This window comes from Trifolium pratense, linkage group LG6 (assembly GCF_020283565.1).
Source record: "Trifolium pratense cultivar HEN17-A07 linkage group LG6, ARS_RC_1.1, whole genome shotgun sequence".
Lineage (NCBI taxonomy): Eukaryota > Viridiplantae > Streptophyta > Magnoliopsida > Fabales > Fabaceae > Trifolium > Trifolium pratense.
In genome coordinates this window covers 7467352-7479910 of record NC_060064.1, presented here as the reverse complement: position 1 = coordinate 7479910, position 12559 = coordinate 7467352, and the positions used below count along the sequence as shown (strand labels likewise).

At 32.2% G+C, this 12559-nt stretch overlaps 2 protein-coding genes across 2 annotated transcripts; both read right to left on the bottom strand.

Moving 5' to 3' along the window:
- Positions 1-336: 336 nt before the first annotated feature.
- LOC123891649 (heparan-alpha-glucosaminide N-acetyltransferase-like) lies at positions 337-3173 on the bottom strand. Its single transcript, XM_045941564.1, has 11 exons — positions 2985-3173; positions 2448-2585; positions 2220-2301; positions 1973-2049; positions 1731-1846; positions 1540-1645; positions 1330-1446; positions 1158-1249; positions 998-1064; positions 798-879; positions 337-464 (listed from the first exon to the last, which is right to left on the bottom strand). Exons 2-11 carry the CDS (start codon positions 2580-2582, stop codon positions 337-339), a joined length of 1002 nt encoding a protein of 333 aa, XP_045797520.1. The 5' UTR covers positions 2583-2585; positions 2985-3173.
- A 5101-nt stretch (positions 3174-8274) lies between these two features.
- On the bottom strand, positions 8275-12340 carry LOC123890256 (heparan-alpha-glucosaminide N-acetyltransferase-like). The gene is made up of 13 exons (XM_045939822.1): positions 12256-12340; positions 12014-12151; positions 11606-11687; positions 11396-11475; positions 10778-10887; positions 10586-10697; positions 10141-10257; positions 9851-9942; positions 9561-9627; positions 9360-9441; positions 8983-9074; positions 8731-8874; positions 8275-8596 (listed from the first exon to the last, which is right to left on the bottom strand). The coding sequence occupies exons 2-13, from the start codon at positions 12146-12148 to the stop codon at positions 8450-8452; spliced, it is 1260 nt and encodes a 419-aa protein (XP_045795778.1). The 5' UTR covers positions 12149-12151; positions 12256-12340; the 3' UTR covers positions 8275-8449.
- Between the last annotated feature and the right edge of the window lie 219 nt (positions 12341-12559).

The following is a 12559-nucleotide window of genomic DNA, read 5'->3' as shown; positions in this document are numbered from 1 at the left end:
AATCAATGAACCTGAAAAAATAATCTTTACTTATATATATATATATATATGAGATTGAAGGGAGTACTATAAAATTATGATAAACAAAAGAAAAATATAAAAAGTTTGTTTTGTTTCTTACTAGTGACTTGCTTGGATCTTCATAATACCAGCCATTTACAAATGCTGCAAAAATGCCTTGAGCTGCCATCACAAACACTAACATTGCATTCATTCCTATCCATTCCAAGAACAAGAATGGCGTCCGGAACCCCCAAACATCTATCTGTTTGATTTATAACAAGCATTAAATAAGAAAAAATTGTTAATCAATAACTACTAACAAGGAGAATTTTTTCAACTAGAATGACTATATATTGCACTTTCTCCTACCAATATGTAGAAGACAGAGAAGACAATTCCAGCTGCTCCAGCAGTGAAAAAAACATAGCTAATGCTGTAGAGTTGCTTGTTAATTGGGATAGCTGCAGCGTCGCGAGAAAATTTTGTTAAGATATTATGTTGAACTCAAATGGTATGTTTTCTTGGCTGGATTTTGAGCGATATGGGTTGCGTGCAGTCATAATTCCCGGCAGTCACCCAGTCTGTCATGTAGGTCCGTTGGATTACGATCAAACGGTCCACCAATCAATATCGGTATTTTAGATTTTTTTAAAATAGTCAAAATTTACATTGTAATAAAAATCGTCTGATCTTAATCCAACATCCAACGATATGGCTGACTAAGCAAGCGACCACATAAGATTGTGACCGTACAGAATCCAAATCCGTCTTGACAAATTGTGACATTAACTTACCATCGGTAAAATGAAGGACAATGGCTAATATGAGCAACACAAACCCCATTGAGACCCATTGTTTGAGCCTCTCTGCATGACCCTGTCATATTAAAATTTATTTGTTTTAAGCCCTTTTCACTAAATTGCAATTATAGAATACATATATTTGGTAATGTTTGTGTGTGTGTATAATAAAACATAGGGTAAGATTTTGAAACCTTGAAATGAATCAAAACATGCCCATAATGGATGCCAATGGTGCCAGAGAGGATTGCTGCTATGGAACTAGCAAAAAATAAAAATCCTTCTTTAATATATTTCAAAATTTACTCAATACATATATAATTAGAGAAAAGCCAAATTTTGAAGACAAAATACCTCAATAAGCCCTCTGGTTCATATGGAGCAAGACACCAACTTGGAGCATCGTCGCGAATTTTACCTTCGCTCGGAGAACTAAATGTACATGCCTAAAAAAAATGATACCACATATTAGAACAACAATAGAGTAATTTATCATTTTATTTAGAAGAATTTATAAAATTTTCACCTTTAAGCGTCTCCAAACAGGTTGAGAATAAAGATGGTTCACACCCCAAACTTGTCTATCAACATATCCAACTGCATTACAGGCCGGGCCTAAGTGTCCTCTCATTCCACATAACACCTAATAAACAGAAAGAAGACAATAGAATGAATTAAATAAACACAAAAGGTGAACACTTCGGTATACTAGAAATAATAACGGGAGAGAATATACCGTGTATCTCTTTGGTTCGTCGCCATTAACTACAAAACTCCAATCAGGAACATATAAGGAGAAAGTTGTGATCATGTAAATGAGAAATGCCACAAAACCTCCAAACCTAAGTCAAACATGTAACATTAATCAAAGCAAGTTCATCATTTCCATAAACAAATTTCAATTAAATGTGTGTTGTGTTTTCTCACCATTGCCATTTATAGGCAGTGAAAATGGATATGCGTCCAGGACTCAAAGTAGTGGGTCTAAGCTTGGTTGTAAATGTCTCTATTAGAGCCACAACACAGTATACAAGGGCTATTCTCTACACACAAAATTTCATAAACTTGGTTATTCAATAATTGAGATTATTTTGCATTAGGCCCCCATAAATAACGTTAACAAGACTATTTGTAGACGCTTAAAAATAAATAAATAAATCAAACCACACCTGAAGAATGCCACACCATCGAATAATTTTCATGTCGACTCCATACACGAGTTCATCGGGAGCATGAGAGTATCCGCCTATATAGTTTGTTATATATAAATAATCAAACTTATCAGTGCGCGCACATAGATTTATTCATCAAATTATGCAATTTTGTGGATTTAATATTGTAGACAATATTTTAGTAAAACATGAAACTTTTTAAAAATGTAAAAAATAGTGAATTTGAAGAGGTTTGCTTAATTACCTTGCAAAATTATACCCCAAAAGAGAAGCTTCAATGTCCTAAGGATTATCTTCCTCACAGCATACTTTATCTTTGGGATTCTCTACATTATTGCAATCAAAGTTTATCCATGAATCAAAAAACATAGAGGAAACTGTGACAGTGCACATAAAAATTGAAAGACAAAAATTGTTTCAAATTCTAGAGACAAAAAAAGAGATATAATCAAATGGAAGAGAAGTTACTTACCTTTAGTGCAAGGGCTATGGCAACACCAACAATGAAAAGAAAGAAAGGCATAACAAAATCTGCCAAAGTACATCCATTCCATGGAGAGTGATCAATGCGTGGATAAACTCCACCAGCATCATCCACTAATATCATCAACTACACACAAACATAGCCAAAAAAATATTTTAGACTTACTTCTAAGTAATTTCAATGACTAATCCTTACTTCAAAATAATTTTACACACATGCCTACTCATATGTCGTCGTACATGTATTTGTTAAGTATTTTTTTTATCTGTAGTCGAAGTGTCAATCACCACTAGAAATTCACATACTATGAAGTTTCATGTTTGAATCCAGATAAAAGTGTCAAACATAACAATATCGATATTTACCAGTTGAGATGAGTCTTACTGATATTTGTATGTTATTTTAGTAAGATATGATTGAACATGTCTAAGATGTAAATGTTAGTATATATTTTGAAACAAAATAAACTTTCACTTTTACACATTAAAAAAGTTTGGAATTGGAATATAGTAACAAATTAATTACCACAATGGTGAGGCCCCTAAAAGCATCAAGTGTTGCAACCCTCTTTGACTTTTGCTTAACCAATGTAAGCTGTTGATCATCCTCTTCAGATATTTGTTGCTTAATATTAGAATCTACATTAGTATTGGTTCTTTCTTGCTTCTTCAACAAGTCATCTTTAGCATTATCATCCAATGCTAAATTGATACCTTCTTCCATTCTCTTAGCTTCATCCATAGCTAAAATAGTGAATGATATATATTCAACAAATTGTTCAAACATATATATACTACTAGTGTATGTATGTGTGTGTATTAAAGTGACAAATTAAGAGCTCTAAATGAAGAATAAGGCCGGCATTAAAGTCAATATGTGGAGAGAATCAATTTGTAAATATAGCAACTACATTACAAACATAAGAGACATATGAAGGACCATATAATTGTATTATTAATTTGTTATAGATTAGTATTAGTACGTGTTTGTATTGGCAAGTTAATTAGTTCCACCCTTTGTTGTTTCTTCTTGTTGTTCAAAATTTTGAGTACGTATAATTATTTTGTACTCTCTTGGACACATTAAAGATTCCCCTAATTATCTTATGTTTTGACCATATTTTCATAATGATAAAGATTCTTGTGCTTTTTGATTCTTATGTTTAGATTTTTGTAAGGTTGTCATAAAAGAACTGCTGAATACTAGTAGTAATTTGGTCATCGTTGGACAAGTGTGTTTGGATAGAGAATTATAAATTTATAACGTGGAAATGTAATTTAATTTTGTTAGGGAAATCAATTTATTTTTTTGGATTAAAAAATAGAAAGAATTTTCAAAATTACGGAATTCTAGTGTGTATTTTCTATTAACCAATTTAAGAGCTAAAATTAGAGGAGCCCTTGCATACACACGAATAATATAATTTAGGGACATATACAAATGATAAATAGTAGGTAGGGCCAAGTGGGTGTGCAAAGTGTGTCACAACGCAGGACCTTAAATATTTAGGTACTCCAATTTTTTATATTGGTCTATTCAAATGCTTATATATGTATAAAAAAAATTATTGACTTTATTACTATTAAAAATATTTTAAAATTAAAAGAAAATAAAACACATAATAATTAGTTTAATAGTCGCATTCTTAATTTTATAAGTAACTTGTAATTGATTGTAAGAAAAGAAGTAATATTACTAGAAAGTTGATAATAAATTAATAATATCATCTCGAAATGTATTTTATAAGATGTTATTTATTATGATAATTACTTTTGATATATTTTTTTTATGTTATTTATAATAATTTAAATAGAGAATTTTGTGTTTTTTTTTATTGAGAGTCTATTCTTAATATTTAAACAGGACCTCTAAATTGTCGGGCCATGTAGCCCTTTGCTTATCAGGTCAGGCTAGATGGGTCGGACCATGAAGTTTAATGACCGGACTGGGCCAGGCCCCCTTTATATGTCCCGCCCCCCGGGCCGACCCGATCTCTTTGACAACTCTACCGAAGATGATATGAGATAGTTAATGTCATTCTTACTTAGTCAGAGTAAATTCGATTGACATGACACAAAATGTATGATTACCGCCGAAGATGAAAATGCCTGAAATAAATATCTCAAGGTATTCACTTTTCACCATGGTTGTCAGGATCATGTTTTTATGTCAACTCATTTTATCTAGGTGAAATCGAAACATAAACTTAACTGAGGTTGAGACGGTAGACACAAAACGACTCAAAGAATTACATTGAAAAGAACCAAGCCACATCGGAGTTGGTTCCGTATTCCCCTCATGCGTGTACGCGTGATTCTATCTTATTAATTATAAAGTCAAAATATATCAAAAGTCGAACCATAAACTTATAATCTAAATGCTTGTTCGAGTTATGTCTCTTAGAATAGAAAATAGGGTCATGCTAACCGGTGCCCCCGGGGCACTGGTTAAGGAAACCAAAAAAGGAAATTTTAAAATTAAAAATAACACTGTTTACACTTTCGAGGCGTTGACCGCACAAACTTCAATGTGATATTACTATATTTGGTTTCTTAAACAATGCACCGGGAGCACTGTTTAGCATTTTCCTAGAAAATATTAGGTTTGTTTCTATGCCCTATAATTAAGGGATTTAGTTTAGATTTAAATATATTCATTTCGTTATAAATATCAAGACAGTATCATACAATTTTATTATGTAAATATATTATTTTAGATCATTAGTAATAATATTTATGTTATTGTTTTCTCCTATTCTTTCACCTAAATACCACAAATTCAACAATGCCACATGAGTGCACAAACGAAACAATTCGAATTTTAAATATAACTGATTAGATAATCCACACTCAATTGATTCTCTTATTTCATGAATTAAATATGATTATAGTCATGCATTTCAATAACAAATAACACCAACAACTATATACAAATAAATATATCTTGTAAGAAATAAATCTATCTCATTTCACTTTTTCATGTATTAAATATGACTCTTTGAGCATTTTATCAAAAAAAAAAAAAAGACTCTTCGAGTCATGCATGTCATGTGAGAATAAATATTATATATAATTCAAATACAAAGTGATTATAAATTTGACATTTACGAAACCCTTGTTATATTACTCCTCTAATCTATTTCATGTATTTATTACTAAAAAAATTTGAGCCCTTTTAAATGATAATTGAGCTTTTGAAGTGATAAAAAGACAATTTAAATAGTTCAAATAGGTGAAAATATGTAAATTTAAGTGATTTTACAAAAAAAATTAAATCGTATAAACTCATTTTATCTTATGATTTCAAAAAATTTAACTTGAGTTTAACACAAAATTCATATCTAAAATCAATAGAGTTTACAAAAATATTCCATGTGTAGTAGTGTAGGTATATAGCTTGAATGTTAGTAACATGATGTAGTGTATGCTATCGCTGTTCTTCCACATTGATTACGACTTTTATTCATTGGTCAAGTAGTTTAGTGGTTAAAATTTTTACCCATGAGATGGATAAGTAGGATAACTAAGATTCAAACCTCGAGTCCTACATATATAATGCAATATCCTGCCAACTAAGTTAAGCTCACATGACATAACCTTTATTCTTATCCTTGCCATATATATATTCACACATATGCTTCTCTATATTAATGTGTTTCTTTAAAGGGTTATTATATATTTCCATTTTACAAAGCTAAAGCTAAATAATTGAGCCGGGAATCCTGATTATGAATGACTATATTGATATTGATATTGAACCTGTGAAATATGTGTATCGTAAAACGATAAAGATGATCTCAGAGCTAAACTAGAGTCAAAGACTACTAACCAGAGCTCTATAGCTCCTAAAAGATAACAAATTCCTTACACAAGTCTGAATGCCCTCGCAATGACACACCATCCTATTCTTATACTTGCATTTGATGTGGATGAAAGTTCATATATTGATCTAGAGAAGCCAAGCCCCGTTCCACAACAAAGAAAAAAGGTACAATTTGTGCTAACAAGGTATAGATGAAGAGGTGATAGATTGACTCTAAATGGTCAAATTATTTAGAGAATTTGCACAAATTAACAAAAAAAAAAAAAAAGAAGGGAAGAAAGATTAAAAGAATGGTGTTGTTGAATGAAAAAGTGTAATGAAATTTGTTACATTATAAAAACAATCAATTGCTGTTGTTATTTTTGGAGTTTTATTTTATTTTAAAAGTTAATTAAAATTAATTTGTTTACCTTTTTAATAATAACTATTTTTTTCTACAATATCTCCATGACTCATCATTATTATGATTTTTTCTTTTTCTTCACCCGCCGCCTCCCTCCCCCTAAACTTAGTTTCTTTTGTTCATCCACCAAGGAGGGGTGGTTTAGGGTTAGTTTTTGACCCAAAATCACCCTGTCGTTGATTGTTGAATATGCATCAAGTCGTATTTAATCTGTCAATCTGAATCGAACAAACACCGTACCAAGACGGGACAACAAACTAACGCCACAACAAGACGACGACGTCGCACTAAGACGGCGAAATCCGAAGAAAAAAAACACTAAATATTTGTGAAAATTACTTATTTAAATAAGCAGGAAAGGAACAACAATTAAGTGACACTTGTAGACATTTGGCTGTTATATGCTATTAACGTGAATGTTGTGAGTTTGTTAGCAGATTCATATTTTTCAGTTTTTTGCGATTTTGAATCGTATTATTCGATGTATTATATCAATTTGAATGAATGAATATCATTTTTAGTAAAAAAAAAATCATTACTAATATGATATATATATATATATATAGAGTCAGGATCCGTTGACACCAACTAGTTTGACACCAAATGTTACACCTCTCTATAACGTTTTAACCGATATAAATTTTATAAAATCCACCGTTGGATTGAAAGTTTACATCATATAGATCATTTGTGTAAAATTTCAGACAAATCCAAAATCATTTGATATGCTATTGAGACACATAAAGATTAACGGCATTTAAAAAAATACAAAAACCGTTAATTTTGATGTATCTCAATAACATATCAAATGATTTTGGATTTATTTGAAATTTTACACAAATGATCTATATGATGTAAACTTTCAATCCAACGGTGGATTTTATAAAATTTATATCGGTTAAAACGTTATTGAGAGGTGTAACATTTGGTGTCAAACTAGTTGGTGTCAACGGATCCTGACTCATATATATATATATATATATATATATATATATATATATATATATATATATATATATATATATATATATATATATATATATATATATATATATATATATATATACCTTAAACGCATGTTGCATTTGGTCTGACTCGGTAAGAGGCAAGGTTTTGTTGGCCTATTATTATGGTTTATAGTTTTGCTAGCAATATATATGGAACAGAGTCACATATCATGATCTATGTGTGTGTGGGGAAAGGTTAAGTGCATTCAAAGGTATTTAAGTTCATTTGCAACAATTAAGTCATTTAATTTTTTACGCATGGATTTTGTAGAACGCCATATACTGTATATATTTAAAATAAAAATTTAAACAAAATATAATGAAGTCAAAATATATTGTTATTGAAACTTAAGTATTCCCTACAAAAGACTAAAGTTTAAGAAAATAATGTAAAGGTTGATGATATTAGTTCCTTGCTAATGTTCCCATGTATAATCAAATGAAAAAAAAATTAAATAACATATTGAAGAAGTAAAAATATCTACTAAGGTGGAAGTCGATGTTATCTCGAGTATGATTCATATTCGGAAAGGACCTATTAAATTATAAGAATTTGTGCTAATGAGACGGATAAATCCTACAATGACCAAGGTAACTAACTCTTCTATTGAGTGAGAAGTATCTCTTCGCTGCTATATTTTGAGACCAGGGTAATTTAAAGAACAGGATGCAACTTATTAAATTTCCAATTGTGGTCAATTATGATCTTTTCCTATATCAATTTGTTCAATGCCAAATAACTTCACTCTCATATTCTCTTACAGTTTCCAGTATATTTTTAACTTGTGCAACACTCCAGCAACAATTCCCCAAAAGGTAATTTCTGCAAAGATGACATATAAGAGTGTTCCCACTCTCTCTGAGTTCCAAACATTGACAAAAACATGCTTCTTAATCCAATGTCCCTGATTTATATTTTCATGTTAAAAAAGATAAACATATGTTAGAAAGTTATTATACACTTCAAAATTATGATGATGATGATTAAGACAAACTATATACCATGGAAATAATAAAAAAGAAAAAGATTGCTTCTTACTAGTGAGTTATTTGGATTTTCATAATACCAGCCATTCAGAAATGCTGCAAAAATGCCTTGAGCTGCCATCACAAACACTAACATAGAATTCATTCCTATCCATTCCAAGAACAAGAATGGCGTCCGGAACCCCCAAACATCTATCTGTTTCATCATCAAGACTCAAGAGTATTAAAGAATAACCACAAAGTGTAAAAAAATGGAACAATTGAATTAAGTTTTATACTTGAAAACCAATATGTAGTGTATTACCAATATGTAGAGACCAGAGAAGACAAGTCCAGCTACTCCAGCTGTGAAACAAACATAGCTAATGCTATAGAGTTGCTTGTTAATTGGTATAGCTGCAATAATATTCCATAAATTTTTTGTCAAGATATATCTTGAACTAAAATTATATGTTTTCTATCGATCGTTAGTTGGTTCAGTGGTGATAGGTGCTGGACTTGGTAGCGAGGATCACAGCTCGATCCCCCGCAACTGCGATCGGGATGATGCCATAACTGACCCTCGAACCAGATTAGGCGGTCCAGTGGACCGGATACTTGTGGTGAAAGCAAAAAAAATAAAAATAATAATTGTATGTTTTCTAGGATGGAGTTTGAGAAGTGATTTTCACTCTAGCTTACCATTTGTAAAGTGAAGGATAATGGCTAGTGTGAGTAACACAAACCCCATTGAGACCCATTGTTTGAGCCTATCTAAATGACCCTGCCAAAAATTCATTTTGTTTTAGTCCTTTCACTAATAAAATTCAATAATAAGATTCAATTTGTTGAATGTTTGTTTTGTGCATGTGTATAATATAACATAGTGTATGATTTTGTAACCTTGTAATGAATCAGGACATGCCCGTAATGGATGCCGATGGTGCCAGAGAGGATTGCTGATATGGAACTAGTGATTAAGAAATAGAGGTTAGGCTACTCAATAATTAGATAACCATACATATCCAGCTTTTCACATATTGCTATCATTGTTCATATTAACTCTGCATATGTTTTTTGATAAAGTTCTCATAAGAAGAATTTTATTTTTTATATGAAATTCGAATATTCTGATACATGTTCTAGTACCAAATTAACAATAGGTAAGCAGGAAAAAAAACAGGAAGGAAAACCTTAACAAGCCTTCGGGTTCAAAGGGAGCATAACACCAACTTGGAGCATCTTCGCGAAGTGGACCTTCACCTGGAGAACTGAATGTGCATTCCTACAAAAAGAACATACCGGATTATTATTTTTCTGGGGTAAACCGGATATCCTCTGCGCACAACTGCAGAGAGCCGGAGGTTAATCTCTTGAGCCTTGTGGAAAACATATGAATTATTGTTAGAAGGAAACATTACCATAATGTTAGCCTAAAATAATGTATTAAGAAACATTTTAAGTACAGGTGAGTACTAATTACCTTCAAGTGTCTCCAAACAGGATGTGAATAAAAATGGTTAACACCCCAAACTTGTCTATCAACATATCCAACAGCATTACATGCAGGGCCTATGTGTCCTCTCATTCCACAGATCACCTAATAAAAGTGTCAGATTTTATATTGGGCCTAACTCATCCCTACAAAACCGGCTTGTAAGGTGAGGGTTGCCAAAGCTATATAAACGCTACACAGGCCATATCTCTTAGCAATGTGGGACTAAATCCACCCCTTCACACCCAACACAATGAAGGTGTTGGAGGCTGCAATGAAGGCAACTCAAATGCCGCAATTAGGCGGATGGGGGCGGACCGCAATGAAGGCGGAATATCCAACAAAAAGGAATGAAGAACAGAATTTGAAAAATGAAAGCTTCAAGTAACAAACAATTTAGACATTAGATAGACAGAGATAGTGAATAATGTACTGTGTATCTCTTTGGTTCGTCACCGTTAGCATGATCTACGAAACTCCAATCTGGAACATAGAGTGTGAAAGTTGTGATCATGTAAACGAGAAACGCCACAAAACCTCCAAACCTACATAAAACATGTGTTAATCAAAGCAAGGTGACAATTTCCATTGCCATTTATGATGGGTGTGTAATAGTTACCATTGCCATTTATAGGCTGTGAAAATTGCTAAGCGTCCAGGACTGAGTGTAGTGGGTCTAAGCTTGGTTGTAAATGTCTCTATTAGAGCTACAACACAATATACAAGAGCTATTCTCTGCACACACAAATTTCAAAAACATGGTTTAATTATTCAAAATTGTGTTGGAATGTGATTATTATTTTGCATTAGGCCTTGCATAATATTTAATTAGCTAAACTACATTTTGCCCCCAACTTTTACAAACTTGCGATTTTGACCTCTTAACTTTCAAAATAGTACTTTTGACCCCTAGCTTTCATAAACTTCCGATTTTGGACAATGACTTGCCAAGTGGACAAGTGACACGCATGCCACATCAGCATATCTTGCCAAGTGGACAATGACTCACATCTCACGCCACCATGTGAGGCAAGCCATGTTGACATGACAATGGAGTCACTTGCCACATATGCATTTGACTTGATCAAAATCAGTGGGGGCTCATCCTCATCCTTTTGCAAAGGGGGCCAAAATTAGGAGGCCAAAAATGCTATTTTGAAAGTTAAGTGGTCAAAATTGCAAATTTTTGAAAGTTAGGGGGCCAAAAATGCAATTTAACCAATTTAATTAGTTTGATTTATACCTGGAGAATGCCACACCATCTAATAAATTTCATGTTGACTCCATATGAGACCTGTTCATCAAGTGCATGAGAATATCCACCTGTAGTATATATATGTTACATAATCACTGCATTGATATCTATCTAGTACTTTTCTGTTCCAAAATAGTGATGCATATTTAAAATAAATGTATATAGTGTGAGTTTGAGGATTTTTGTTTATATATATACCTTGCAATAGTATACCCCAAAAGAGAAGCTTCAATGTCCTAAGCATTATCTTCTTCACAGCATATTTTATCTTGTGTATTTTCTGCATTATTACAAATTTACAATCAAAGTTTAATCATGAATTGAAGGACATAGATGATACTGATTTAATTGAGACAGGGAAGAGTATATATATTTTTTTGTTAAGTAATATAGTGGCTAAAATTTCATCTTTTGAAATGAATAAGTCGGGAATCCCGAGTCAGAACTCCAAACTCTTGCATATATAACACAATGTCCTACCAAGTACCAACTGAGCTATGCTTACGGGTACGGACACGGAATAGTATATTAAATAACTAAGTTTTAGAGGCAAAAATAGACAAGATCAAATGGAAAGAGAGTAAGAGACAGAGATGGAAAACGTACCTTCAATGCAAGGGCTATGGCAACACCAACAATGAAGAGAAAGAAAGGCATAACAAAATCTGCCAAAGTACATCCATCCCAAGGGGCATGGTCAATGCGTGGATAAACTCCACCAACTTTGTCAACCAATATCATAATCTACATATATATAAAATATAAACTACACTGATTAAAAATAGCCACTGTATTTTTCTTGCTATATGAGTCTTTAATTAATAAAATAAAAAAGGTTACTAACTAACCACTATGGTGAGGCCTCTAAATGCATCAAGTGTAGCAACCCTCTTTGTCTTTGGCTTAACCAATGCAGCCTTCTCATCATCCTCTTCAGCTATTTTGTGCACAATATTAGAATCTACATTATTATTGATTGTTTCTTGCTTCTTCTTCAAGACCTCATCTTTAGCCTCATCATCCAATGGTATATTTAAGCCTTCTTCCATTCTCTTATCCATAGCTAAACAGTGACCAATTGATATTCAAATAGTTAAAAATTGTTGAAACTTATATAGTATCTTTCTCTTCTTCTCTTGATTGGTATATGTA

What these genes read in the sequence shown, in the direction of transcription:
- LOC123891649 (XM_045941564.1), bottom strand. Translation starts at nt 2,582, where the DNA reads ATGATATTAGTGGATGATGCTGGTGGAGTTTATCCACGCATTGATCAC. An exon ending in ACGAACCAAAGAGATACACG is followed by an intron (nt 1,447 to 1,539) that starts GTATATTCTCTC and finishes TCTGTTTATTAG; the next exon opens with GTGTTATGTGGAATGAGAGG. An exon ending in GAACCAGAGGGCTTATTGAG is followed by an intron (nt 1,065 to 1,157) that starts GTATTTTGTCTT and finishes ATTTTTTGCTAG; the next exon opens with TTCCATAGCAGCAATCCTCT.
- LOC123890256 (XM_045939822.1), bottom strand. Translation starts at nt 12,148, where the DNA reads ATGATATTGGTTGACAAAGTTGGTGGAGTTTATCCACGCATTGACCAT. An exon ending in ATTTTCACAGCCTATAAATG is followed by an intron (nt 10,698 to 10,777) that starts GCAATGGTAACT and finishes TGTTTTATGTAG; the next exon opens with GTTTGGAGGTTTTGTGGCGT. An exon ending in GAACCCGAAGGCTTGTTAAG is followed by an intron (nt 9,628 to 9,850) that starts GTTTTCCTTCCT and finishes CTTAATCACTAG; the next exon opens with TTCCATATCAGCAATCCTCT.